The sequence below is a fragment of the Micromys minutus genome (genome assembly GCF_963924665.1).
Source record: "Micromys minutus genome assembly, chromosome: 1".
NCBI lineage: Eukaryota > Metazoa > Chordata > Mammalia > Rodentia > Muridae > Micromys > Micromys minutus.
This window is the reverse complement of record NC_137969.1, coordinates 141,029,646-141,044,158: the sequence shown is the minus strand read 5'-3', so window position 1 is coordinate 141,044,158 and position 14,513 is coordinate 141,029,646. Positions and strand designations below refer to the sequence as shown.

Genomic DNA, 14,513 nt, shown 5'->3' with positions numbered 1-14,513 from the left:
TTGCATCTATGATTTCTGATCTCTTTTCTAGACTTTCCATCACTAGGGATGCCTCTTTTTGTGATTTCTTTATTGTTTCTGTTTTCATTTTAAGTCCTGGATGGTTTTTTTTCCAATTCCATCTGTTTAGTAGCGTACTCCTGTATTTCTTTAAGGGAGTTATTAATGTCCCTCCTCAATTCCTCTATCATCATCTTGAGATATGATTTTAAATCTGAATCTTGCTTTTTCAGGTGTGATGGGCTATCCAGGACTAGCTGTAGTGGAAGAACAGTGTTCTGATACTACCAAGTAGCCTTGGTTTCTGCTGCTTATGTTCTTGTTTTTGCCTCTAGCCATCGGGTTGTCTCTAGTGCTACCTGCCCTGGCTGTCTCTGACTGGAGCCTGCCCTTCTTCATATCCTGATTGTGTCAGAACTCCTCAGAGTCCAGGTGTCTCTGTGATCCTATGATTCTGGGATCCTGGAATCCTGAGTGTGACAGAGCTCCTGGGAGTCAAGCTGCCTCTGAGATACTAGAGTCTCAGTGTGACCAAGCTCCTGATGTCTTTGAGTGCATTCTAGTGCTCCTGGGCATATCCTGAGAGTCATGCTTTGTCTGTGACTTCAGCCTGTTAGTACACTGGTGTTCATTTGATGCTGTGACCCTGTGATTCTGGGTATGTTAGAGCACCTGGGTGACAGGCTCCCTGTAGGTGTTGTGAGATTGGGTGCAGTACTAGCTCCCAAAGTCTGCTCAGGTCTCAAGTTCAGACAGAAAGGGCAATGCCTTACTAGCTTTGAGCATTGAAAGTTATACTTTAACCTCTGGGCTAAATTTTTGTGGATAAAAGGTCAAGCAGTGACACAAGGGAACAATACACTGTGAACAGAAGGACTGTGGTTTTCAGGATGCATGGGAAGTGGATTTCTGCTCTGCTCCTGCTGCAGATAAGTTGCTGCTTCAGATCTGGAAACTGTGGGAAGGTGTTGGTGTGGCCGATGGAGTTCAGTCACTGGATGAATATAAAGATAATACTGGATGAACTTGTACAGCGGGGCCATGAAGTAACCGTTCTGAGACCGTCGGCATACTATGTTCTTGATCCAAAAAAATCGCCTGGCCTTAAGTTTGAAACTTTTCCTACATCTGTCAGTAAAGACGATTTAGAGAGCTTTTTCATAAAGTTTGTAGAAGTATGGACTTATGAGATGCCAAGAGATACATGTTTATCATATTCTCCTTTACTACAAAATATAATTGATGAATATTCTGATTATTTTCTACGTCTTTGTAAAGACATGATTTCAAACAAACAGCTCATAACCAAACTACAGGAATTAAAGTTTGATGTCCTTTTGTCAGATCCTGTTGCTTCGTGTGGGGAGCTGATAGCCGAACTGCTTCATATTCCTTTTCTGTACAGTCTTCGTTTCTCTCCAGGCTACAAAATTGAAAAGTCCAGTGGAGGATTTGTACTTCCTTCATCTTATGTACCTGTAATCTTATCAGGATTAAGTGGCCAAATGACATTCATAGAGAGAGTAAAAAATATGATATGTATGCTTTACTTTGATTTTTGGTTTCAGATATTTAATGCCAAGAAATGGGATTCATTTTACAGTGAATCTTTGGGTAAGTTACATTTCTTCTCCATAGCTTGAAAACCTAAGTTTCACATGTATGTAAAGCTTTATGTCCATGAAATACAAAGTAATGTAGTCTTTTATCAGTGATCAAATATATAATTTTAGCTAACAAACTCACAAATTCTTGTAAAACTTATATCAAATAGAAGAAGATAGCAGTCTTGATACAAAACATTTTGGTTAGCTATACAATCACATGGAGATGAAATCAGATGGCCCCTAAGTGATTCTTTACTCATTTACTGAAATTGTTTCCTCTATTTTAATAAGTCCCTAAGCAGTTAAAAAATCTTGATTAATGGAGATTCAAGAATGGCATGTTTTATAGTATCAATATGTATATAACATTGAAGAAAATATTTTCTCTTGCCTAGGCCAGTGAATTTGTTTAAAATGAAAATGCAGTGTAAGTTAGTGTCAAGGCAACAAACGATTGGACAGTAGACAGTGGCAGGGAGAGAAGGAGAAAGCAGGAGGTTCAAGATGGAGGATGAAGAAGAAAATTGTTCAGGTGGGCAGTTTATGTCTTTATTATTTGGCAGTGAATTTATTGTTTAGAGGTATTGTGCATTGAGAATTCAACATACAAACCTGTTTGATAAGGTATTGATTGTTGAGTCATGATATTAGAAGGCTGTAGAGGACTGTGTGGGACCAGGTGCCCAGCTCCACACTGAAGCAACTCCAGCAGAGTGAAACTGTGGGACAAGTAGCAACAGGACTATTTTATTTTTTATTTTTACCACAACTATGTAAAGTCTGAAAACATGGCCAAAGGGTTAAAATTATTTCTGTACAGTTTTCGTACCGAAGTTCTCTTCAGAGCACTGCTCCTGTCCAGTGGCTCAAAACTTCCTGTAAATTCAGCATCAAAGGAAGTGCTGTCTTTTTACGGTATCCACAGACACTGGCATAAATGTGACATATACTCATGCAGATACACATACAAATAAATGAAAAGACAAATCATACAATATTTTCTTCATATTTCATTTTAAAAAATACCCCTAATCTTGAGAGATATTATGTTATTTCCCAAGCTTAGGAGAGGAGCTAATATTTTTATCATACTCACATTACTTTATTGAGTACTTTCCTAAATTCTATTGCAAATGCCAAAATTCTACAGAAACATGGACACACATGCTGTGATTTTTGAAGGTATTTTTTCTTTGTTAATATAAATACACATTCCATGTCAAAAACTCTCATCGTGCAGTGTACACTGGCCAGAATTCCCAGTATTATAATAGTTTGTAGCCAGACTTTATTCCTTACAAGGAGACAAAAAATGTGCTCACTTATATATTGGCTTAGAGGATTATTTCTATAACTATATACAGTTTTAAATTATTGAGGAAATATGAAATAAGTCTTATAGATTGCTATAAAAATAAACACAAATTAACATGTATTTATATTATTCACAAATCAATTATCAATGTAAGTTACATTGCATATAAAAAGATTACATTTTAAATGCACATGTTCTACATCAAACTCAAATTCTTTCAATATTTTTAAGAAAATATATTTCATACTCAGTAGACAGTCCTGGCAACTTTCCTCTGTCTCATTTGCTCATATTCTCCATCTAGGAAGGCCCAGCACCTTAGCCGAGACAATGGGCAAAGCAGAAATGTGGCTCATTAGATCTTACTGGGATTTGGAGTTTCCTCATCCAACATTACCAAATATTGACTATGTTGGAGGACTGCACTGCAAACCTGCTAAACCCTTGCCTAAGGTAAATACATTCTTTTTATCTTTTTCATTTCATATCAATTCCGGTAAAATGATTCTACATCTGTCATTACATTTTTCTCCCACTGATAGACATATATGGGAAGTGGAATTAAGTGTCCTGATAAGTAGGAGCTCAGTAAACTCAGAAAAGAACATGGCAGGCATGAAAAAAATATTTATATCAGAGAGTTAAGTCATGTCGGGTATTGGAATGATTAGCCATTGGGTAAAGTCCTTGCTAAGCAACCATGAGGACAAGGTTAGAATTCCTGTGCCACTTAAAAGCTGAGTATCCTTGTATAGCATGTATGAGTTTAGTACTTAGTTATAGAACCAGGTTAATACTGAGGATACTCACCTATTAAAATGGTGAGATTCATGTTCAATGAAAGTTTAAAAAGTAGTATGCTAAGGTTAATAGAGTAGAGCATCTAATTTTATCACGGCCTTCATTAGCTAAAATAAAGGCAGGGAATTTGAAGAAATTAGGAAAATATTCTCATTTTATATAAAATATCAGAAAATTATTACATACTATAAGTTTACCACATGTTTATAATTATTTATAGAGAACAAAACATTTTAATTATCATAGGAAGAAATAGGCATTAACTATCATATACGGACATACCACAGCATAGATATTATTTCATTAAACATTGGTTAATAGTATTAAATCAGCCACCATAGGAGAAAATTAAACAGCAAAGCAAAATTTATAAATTCTGTAGGATAAAAAATGTAATGCCGCTACTAATTTACAAATATTTCACAGACTATACTTGAATTCTCTAGCTTTCATTTCACCAGAGGAAAATATTGGGAACATTTGTTGAACATGTGTAAGTACACTTCATAGTGCTGCCCCTCTTGGACTGCCTCAGTTCTGTCTTCTGTATTCTTTAACACCACAGTTCCAAAAATTCTGAAGAACACTTAAATTTTTATTCTTCCATTTTTTTTAAGTTTCATGAGTGATTTTTTTACAGTTGCTATTGTGTGATAGAACAAGTTCTTTATTCACAGGATATGGAAGACTTTGTCCAGAGCTCTGGAGAGCATGGAGTGGTGGTGTTTTCTTTGGGGTCAATGGTCAGCAGCATGACAGAAGAAAAGGCCAACGCAATTGCATGGGCCTTAGCCCAGATTCCCCAAAAGGTGAGGTGACATGCCCATGAGAGGGCAATGTATTCTGAGTCTGTGAAAGTCCTTAGAAATCTGATTCTAGAAATGACTGTGTGAAACCTAAAGGGTTAGGACCAGAGATGTTACAATATTACAGAAGGTATTTTTGACTCCGAGGACCTTAGATATCAATGTTGTCATTTGTGTTGGTAAATTCTGAGATGCTGGCATTGTGGTGACACCACTGTCAAGGGTGTGTAGACACAAAAAATTCTTCTTGATTTTCCATGAAAAGATAATAGTTGCATAGACTTTAAATTCATGTGAAACAAAACCAACATGTACAAAACCTGTGCAACCAAAGTCAATCATTCTCTAGAGGAAGACCACACATGCAAGAATATTTGGAGAGAAAAAGTGGCTTCTTACATTTTGGGTTTCTTTGTTTTTATTTTTATTTTTTATGGTAAAATACACACAGTTAACACTGCACAGGTCAAATTCATACATTGGACTTTTGCAATACCATAACAATTTATAGGAGTATTTAATACAAACCCTTATGGAGCTGCTTCCCAGGAATAAGTTAGCTGATGCCATTTGTCACCAGAGAACCTCTTTCTTGGGACCAGAGTAGACAGACTTAACTTCTGATGGTGTAGTCAATAAGTCTTCTTACCTTTTACCTGGAGGTTTATTATCTTCATGATGGCTGCCACAATATTCTCACCTTCCACTTTGTCCTTCATAGTTCAGGGCTAGATCAGCCTAAGAGCGATCCAAAATGTTTCATTGGAAACCTTTGCAATACCAAATTTCTTGAGCCAACCATGTTTCCAAAGTTCAAATTTTTGAAATCACCCAGCCCTGTCTAAAGGCAGTTCAGAATGTTCTATAGAGAAATAGTCTCGAGTTCCTGAACATGTATCACCTTCAGGTAAATTTTAAAAATAAGAGTAAATAACAGGAGTGCAAGGATACCCCTGAATGTTTCCCATAACTTTTTTTAATAATTGTTATTTTAACATGCTACGTGTTCTTTCAGTTATGCCCTGACCATGATGATTATAAAGCAATCTTACGGTATAATTAATATTCCATCATTTACATAAATTTTCATCGTTTTCTACTGCAGGTTGGCCCATTGTCATTTTTTATTGAAGTAGTCACTCCCATACCAGCAAAGCTCAGATAAGAAAGAGTACACCGCAAAAACATTCTCTGAGTATAGAAGTATAAGCCAAAGAAATTTAGAATATATATCAATGCATACATGCAGGTTCAGCATCCAAGGCAAAAGAGCATAGTGAATTACATCTACTTTCCCTGATTCACTAAAATATTTTTACCTCGTGGATAAACTTTAGCTTACAGAATATATTATAAAGGAAAACAAGTCTCTCTTGTTTAGGTGGGATGTGGTACTGTACATGAACTTCAACAGCATTAACATGTGGTGGCTGATGTTCTTGCTGTGGGAAAGTAAATATGGGAATGCTTAATTCATCAGCTTGCTTATTTTGTTCTGCACTCAAACCAGAAAGGTTAGCCTTTGCACACGTGTAAGTAATAAAGAAAGGATGAGCAGAGGTTTGAACCGGCTGTTGTAGATTCGGTAGTGATGAGAACATGTTAGGATGTGAAGATGAAATTAAAAGTTTCCAATGCTACCATGACAATCTGTATTAGAAAACTACATAGAATTTTGTAACTCTCTTTAAAAATGATTGTTAGTTAGGTATAAGATAATACAGCAAGGAATATGTCTATATAATGGTTGATATTAGATTCTCCTATGTTTTATTAATTGAGACAGAAGAAAAAGTCAAGTAGTTAGTATTTTGTGGCCCTTATGGTGTAAATAGATTCATTCAGTTTATTTTCTTGTGCTTTAATACATATGAGAAACAACGTAGTGGAAAAAAAAAAAAAAATATATATATATATATATATATATATATATATATATATATATATATATAGAGAGAGAGAGAGAGAGAGAGAGAGATAGACATGGATATAAACTTTTATTTCAAATATTATCATGTTATCTCTTTTCCCAGTTTTCCCTTTAGAATCCCCCTATTCCATCATCCCTCTCTCTCCCTGCCTTCATGACAGTATTCCCACACTCACATACTCCATCCCATCTTACTGCCCTGGCATTCTCCTACACTGGGGTATTGAGCCTTGACATGGCCAAGGGCCTTTTCTCTCATTGATGCCTGATAAAGCCACCCTCTGCTATATATGTTGCTGAAGCCATGGGCTCCTTCAGGTATATTCTTTGGTTGGTGGTGTAGTCTCTAGGAACTATGGGGGTTCTGGTTGATTGGTATCATTGTTCTTCCTATGGGGTTACAAACTCCTTCAGCTCCTTCAGTGTTTTTATAACTCCTCCATTGGGGAACCACTTCTCAGTCCAATTGTGAGCATTTGACTGTATTTCTCAGGCTCTGGCAGAGCCTCTCAGAAGACAGCCATATCAGACATCTGTCAGAGTACACTTCTTAGCACATTTCAAATATTATCCCCCTTCCCAATTTTCCCTCCGCAAACCCCCTATTCCTATTTCCTTTCCTTTCCCCTCTCCCCCTTCTTCTAAGATGATCTCCCCCTCCATCCACCCACTCCAAATTCACCACCCTAGCATTTCCCTACATTGGGGCATCGAGCGTTCACGGGATCAAGGGTCTCCCCTACTATTAATGCCAGATAAGGCTACATATGCAGCTGGAGTTATAAGGTTTCTTCATGTGTATTCTTTGGTTAGATGTTTAGTCACTGGGAGCTCTGAGGGGTCTGGTTGGTTAACATTGTTCTTCCTGTGGTGTTTCAAACCCCTTTGCTACTTCAGTCCTTCCCCTGAATACTCTGTTGGGGTCCCTGTGCTCAGTCCAATGGTTGGCTCCAAGTATCCGCATCTGTATTGGTCAGGCTCTAGCAGAGACTCTCAGTGGACAGCTATATCAGGCTCCTTTCAGCATGCACTTCTTGGCATCAGCAATACTGTCTGTTTCTGGTATCTGCAGATGAGATGAATTCCCAAGTGGGGCATTCGCTGAATGGCGTTTCCTTCAGTTTCTGTTCCACTCTTAGTGTTGAGTGTTTTTAAATTGTCCTTTTCATGAGTACTAACAAGTGTCCTAGTTACTAGTTTCTACAGATATTACAGTGTCTGTCCTCTGTACATTTTCAGGTGTAATAATCAGGTCATATTTATGTAGCAAATCCTAAATCATGTCAGATAGAGATTATAGTTTTTTAAGGTGACGAACAAGTTATAATCTAGATAATTAAAACTATAAGCCTGAAATAATACCTTCCTCAGAGTCTCTAAAACCTTTCCAGCATGGATTTGACACATAATAGTAGAATTTTCCCATGCCTTGAGGTAATACAGCCCATTGATACCAAAAATGGGGTTTTGTTTAGGATTAAGTGAATGAACAGAAAAGGCTAAATATAACTTATTATCAAGATAAATAGATATAGTGTAAAAACAGTTTTTCAAATCCATAACAATTGAAGGCCAATCTTTATCACTAGCTATTACTATAGACAATCCAGGTTATAAATATCAAATTGACCCCATGGTAGCATTAAGATTTCATAAGTCAACCAGCCATTTCCATCTACCATAATTTTTAAATTACAAAAACCATAAAAATTCCAGCAAGAAAAGGACAGATCTATGCTCCCATTCTCCAGCTTTTGTTTGACTACTGGTGTGGAGCCTATAGCTTTCATTTAGAAAGGAGCTTTTGGTCAGTCCTTCTTAGAAGGGAGAGCAAACACTCATGGGAGAAAATATAGGGACAAATAGAGGAGCAAGGATTAGAGAAAAGATCATCCAGAGACTGCCTCACCTGGGGATCCACCCCATATGCAGCCACTAAACCCATTCACTATTGCTGATGCAAGGTAGTGCTTCCTGGCAGGAACCTGATATGGATGCCTCCTCAGAGGCTCTGCCAGAGCAATACTAATACTGAGGAGGAAGCTTGCAGCTAACCATTGGACTGAACATGGGGACCCCAAATGAAGGAGCTAGATAAAGCACTAACAGAGCTGAAAGAGTCTGCAACCCCATGGGAAGAACAAAATTATGAACTAACCAAACCCACCACAGTTCCCAGGGACTAAAACAACAACCAATGAGTTTTCATGGAGAGACCCATGGCTCGAGGGGCATATACAGCAGATGGTGTCATTCTCTGGCATCAATAAGAGGAGAGGCCTTTGGTCCAGCGAAGGCTTGTTTCCGCAGTATAGGGGAAATGCCAAGGCACTGGGATGGAAGAAGGTGGTTGGGAGTGGGAGTACTTTCAAGGAGGCAATGGGAGAGGGAGGAAAATAGGATTGGAGAAAGGGGATAACATTTGAAATGTAAATACAGAGTATATCCATTAAAAGAGAGAGGAAAAAAATGGACCTTTGAGATGTTCAGAAAGACTAACTAGAATTGTATGTAGTTTCTGGCCACTATGCAAAATCCAATCTATGCTCATGATATTGTTCATGTGGGAATAGACGTTCTATAACCCTTGTTCTCCTTCACCTTTTTGTTATCCAACCTTTACCTTAGCAATTAAGATTGTGAACAGTAGGGTAGCATTTGTAGTAGGAATGCATTCGGTTGTTGTAGCAAGTGTCTTCACAAGAGATTAACATTAAAAGGTGTAACATAGGGCTTCCATTATACCTTCTGAATTTATACATTAGAATTTTGTCTAATCTTGACAAAGTTCAATGTTCACAACTCTATCAGTGTTTATTTATTTCTGCAATATGCCATCGGGTGGTAATTATTTCAATAATTAGAGAAGAAACATTAGTTCCAGGATCAATTAATCCTATAAAAGTTCCTCTTATTTTAAAATTCCCTAATTATTTGTTTTACAGTCTACTTTGTACTGAATTCTCCCTCATGAAATACATTTTCTTCATGAAGTGATTATATAGGCAATAATAATAATAACTGTGTAAATTTACCTCTGACTATTAAATGCCAATTTGTAGGCACTGTAAATAGGACCTCAATTTCTCCTGTATAACTTGCATCAGTGACGCTGTAAGGATCATGGTTCCTTTTATGGATAAATTGTGACCCCAAAATAGTACAGCCATTCTAGGCAGATTGGTTTCCCAATATCCCATGTGTCACTTATTAGGACATTAAAGGGTACACATGGCAATACTTTAGGACAAGGAATATCAAGAACAGCAATGGCCTGAGTAGTAGCTCGTAGCAATAAAATAGATTGACTGCAATCTGAAGCACTGACTGCAGTCACAGCAGGCTATGCTATGACTTTTACTTTAAATTCTTACACTGTAGAGATCTCAGGGTTCCCTCATTAGGTTTCTCAGTTGTTGGCTAGTATAATTTTCATTGCCAAGCAATATATTGCCATCCTCATCCCATTTATTTTATCATTCCTTATCCCAATGTTTTCCCCTTTTTGCAGACAAAGCATAAGCCACTTTGACTTCTTTTAAATTCACGACCTTTTCTATTTCTTTAATTGTTGTTACATACACATATGTATTTCTCTGCAATTATATTCCTGAATATAAATATATCCTGCTCAGTCTTTGTAATGTCAAATTTGGCTCCACCAATAATGACTGTCTAACATTCAACAGGTTCTTTGGAGATTTGATGGCAAAACCCCAGCAACCTTAGGACCCAATACCAGAGTTTACAGTTGGCTCCCCCAAAATGACCTCCTTGGTAAGACTCTGGAAAACAAATGCAAAATCATGACTGAGTCTATGACTCCTATACCTGTCCATTTTGACTTCTAAACCTTTCTATTACACTTATTTCAGGAATTATTTGTTTAAGATAACAAGATCTGACATGGATTTGGACTTTTATCACTCTTTCTTTTTCTTCCTCCTTGCTTCTTTCTTTCTTTTTTTTCTTTTTAAGTCAAGGGATTATATTCTTGCTCATATCTGTTTACTAAAAATAAATGTCACATCTTTGAATTCTATATAACATATTTAAAATGTTATATGTATGTATACACATAAGTTTCTAAATGGCTATAGCCCCATACCTTATTTTTTGTTAAATGGATCAGTCATGACTTCATTTCCTTGTTCTTTCTCCTTCTGATTACATTTTGATAATTTTCCATAAATACTGTATTTGCTAGTGCCTAACTCTCAATGCAATGATTATTAAGGTTAAATAACTATCTCAGTTATACAACAGAATGGTCCTCTATCTACTTTCCCTGGGAGCAATCAGGTCACCTTTAAAGTTTTTTTTTTTTAAATTGATTATTTTATTTGCATTTCAAATGTTATCCACCTTCCTAGTTTTCCATCCACAAACTCACTATCCCCTCCCTACTCGCATGTACTCTTTGGTTTATGTTTTAGTCCCTGGGAGCTTTCGGGGGTCTGGATAGTTGATACTGTTGTTCTTCCTTTGTTGTTGCAAACCCTTTCAACCCCTTCAGTCCTTACTCTGACATCTCCACTGGGGTCTCCATGTTAAGTCCAATGTTTGGCTGCATGCATCCACTTCTGTATTGGTCAAGATCTAGCAGAGCCTCTCAAGGGGCAGCTATAAAAGGCTCCTGTCAGCAAGCACTTTTTGGCATCAGCAATAGTGTCTGGCTGTGATGTATGCTGATGGGATGAATGCCAAAGTAGAGTCTTCTCCTGATGGCCTTTCTATCAGTCTCTGCTCCACTCCTTGCTGCTTTTCCTTTTGACAGAAGAAATTCTGGATTAATATTTTTGAGGTGGGGATTGGTCCCACCCCTCAACCAGTGACCATGCCTATCCATTGAATATGGTCTCTCTTTGTTGGTTATTTCTGCTAAAGTCTTCCCTGTTGGGTCCTGGAAATCTCTTGGGTCCCTGGCATCTGACTTTCTAGTAGCTACCCCTACTTGTCTTCCCCCTACAGCTACACACCTTTCAAATTCATGACCCTCTGTACTTCTCCCCCATATCCTCCCATGACTGAACTGGCCCCGTTTTTTGTCCCCCACCTCTCTCCTTCCCAGTTACCTCCCACTGTCTACCTCCAATGATTATATTTTTTTTTCTGATTTTGAGTAGAAATGAAGCATCCACACTTTGGTCTTCCTTATTCTTGAGCTTCATATGGTCTTTAAGTTGTATCATGGGTTTTCTGAGCTTTTTTGTTTAAGTTGTATCATGGGTTTTCTGAGCTTTTTTGTCTAATATCCACTAATAAGTGAGTACATACTATGTGTGTTCTTTTGTGACTTGGTTATCTCACCCAGGATGATATTTTCTAGTTCCGTCTATTTGCCTAAGAATTTCATAAAGTCTTTTTCTTTTGATAGCTGAGTAGTACTCTATTGTGTAAATGTACCACATTTTCTGTATCTATTCCTTCATTACGGGACAGCTAGGTTGTTTCTAGCTTCTTTCTATTATAAATAAGACTGCTGCATACATAGTGGAGCATGTGTCCTTATTTTATGTTGGAGCATCTTTTTAGTATATGCCCAAGAGTTGTATAGCTGGGCCCTCAGGTAGAATTATTTCTAATATTCTGAGAAACAGCCAGACTTATTTCTAGAGTGGTTGTACCAGATTGCAAGCCCACCAGCAAAGGAGGAGTATTCCTCATTCTCCACATCCTTGCCAGCATCTTTGGTCACCTGAGTTTTGAATCTTAGCCATTCTGACTAGTATAAACTGGAACCTCCGGGCTCTTTTGATTTGCATTTTCCTGATAACTAAGGATATTGAACTTTTCTCTCTTTTTTAAATTAGATGATTCATTTATTTACATTTCAAATATTATCCCCTTTCCCAGATTTTCTTTGCAAACTCTCTATCCTAGCTCTCTTTACCCTGCTTCTATGTGGGTGCTCCCACACTCACCCACCCACTCCTGCCTCATTGACCTAGCATTCCTCTATACTGGGGCATCAAGCTTTCTTCTCAATCTCTTTTCAGTTCTTCATATAGTATAGTATATGAATATATATATATAGTCTAAGACTACTAATTGATGTTAATCTGAATTCATCTTCTTCTAGGACATCCAAAAACTAAAGCCTTTGTAACTCATGGTGGAGCCAATGGTGTCTATGAGGCCATTTATCATGGAATCCCTATGATTGGTATTCCCTTGTTTGGAGAACAACATGATAACATTGCCTCCATGGTGGCCAAAGGAACAGCTGTTACATTGGATATTAGAACAATGTCAAGGATAGATCTGCTCAATGCACTGGAGGAAGTCATAGACAATCCTTTGTGAGTTTAATATTTTAAAATGTGTATTATTGCATTCATTCATTTATTCGTTCATTGTGTTTTTACTGAAAGCCAAACAAACAAGAATTATTCTGAAGGTAATTATAATGATAGGAACAAACATAAATTATGGCATTATTTAGTACAAACATTATTCTCTTCTTTGCTCATTGTTTCAAAATTCTTTGTTATGCTTTATGTTTCTTTGGCACGAAAATCAGAACAGTCCTAAGTATTCAACCCTTTTGCTTCACCTCCCACACTGCTTGGCCAAGAAGCATTTTTAAAAGCCTAGACTAACACCTCAGAAGAAGACTTTCATGTCTGGTGGGGCCTTTCAGTAGGAATTCTTGGCTATTGAAGGGAGAACCATCAGATCAGAAGAGAAAAGTTTATTAAAATTACATATGTATATTTATACATGAAAAAGTATGTAAGGCATAAATAGGTAACAGTATAATTATTTTTATCTTTTCAGACATTCTTCTTGTTATTGTCTTCACTTCCTTCCTTATCCCCCTCTGTCTCCTCTTCCCCTCTTCCCATTTCCCTAATCAGATCCCTTGAATTCTGTTATCTCCCTTCACCATCTTCACACATTCTACTCTATTTACAACCCCCCATCTCTAAGGAGCTTCGACTCTTCTTATTCCTCCATCAGATAAGTTGAATCCTCATTTGTGAGTAATTGTAATATGCAGACTAATAAATGAGGTTGTTTCAATGAGAAGAAATACCCAATTTTTCTATTGTGCTTTTTGTAAAGAATAGAAAGGTAACTTATAACCACTGTAATTTCTACCAGTTGTGCTACATCAAACTGATATTTAGGGCTTATAACTCATGTCTTTAAGTCACTCTTCTCTTTTATATAGACATCAATAATCTTTCCAACAATAGAATCAAATGCACCTTCTGGCTTCTCTGTGAGTTTTGGACCACTTTTCTAAAATGTTAACAAAATATGAAGATCGATAATAATATCAAAAATTAGGCTCAGTGGGTAAGAGTGACATTTTTGGTAGTATTCATTCCATTAATTGATGGCCATTTTATCTTTTATAGCTATAAAAAGAATGCTATGTGGTTGTCAACAATTCATCATGACCAGCCTATGAGGCCCCTGGACAAAGCAGTCTTCTGGATTGAGTATGTCATGCGCCACAAAGGGGCTAAGCACTTGAGACCACTTGGACATAACCTTGCCTGGTACCAGTACCACTCTCTGGATGTGATTGGATTCCTGCTTGCCTGTGTGGCAGCCATTGCAGCTCTTGCTGTAAAGTGTGTCTTGTTAGTTTACCGCTTCTTTGTAAAGAAGGAAAAGAAAACAAAGACTGAGTAGAGCTCACTGACAATGCACTGCCTGAATGAAATTTTAGCATCATTCTAAGTTATGAACCAACTTATAAACACTTAACTGATTTTTTATCAAGGCAGATTTTCTTTATAAGAACTCACATAACTGTGATTACCAATAGGTTATGAAAAATCCCATCATTTAAAAATTTTTAAACTGCTTAATGTAAAAAAATTTCATTGTAGAAAAATATGGAAAATAAAGATATACTTGACAGTCTTAAAAAAATCAAAGTATTAACCATACAATATTTGAATATTGTTCATCTGCTTTTTTCTCCAAGACTGAATCTATAGCTTTACACTACACAATAAAGAGTACTAACCTACACACTGTAAATACTGGCATATAAATATGTTTTTCCTGTAATGATTTTAATTGTTTGTATTCTA

At 37.0% G+C, this 14,513-nt stretch overlaps 1 protein-coding gene across 1 annotated transcript; it reads left to right on the top strand.

Annotated features, from left to right (window-relative positions):
• Nucleotides 1-890: 890 nt before the first annotated feature.
• LOC308431643 (UDP-glucuronosyltransferase 2B17) lies at nucleotides 891-14,106 on the top strand (the record flags this gene model as incomplete). Its single annotated transcript, XM_080931189.1, has 6 exons — nucleotides 891-1,614; nucleotides 3,227-3,375; nucleotides 4,401-4,532; nucleotides 10,149-10,236; nucleotides 12,542-12,761; nucleotides 13,827-14,106. 6 exons carry the CDS (start codon nucleotides 891-893, stop codon nucleotides 14,104-14,106), a joined length of 1,593 nt encoding a protein of 530 aa, XP_080787315.1.
• Between the last annotated feature and the right edge of the window lie 407 nt (nucleotides 14,107-14,513).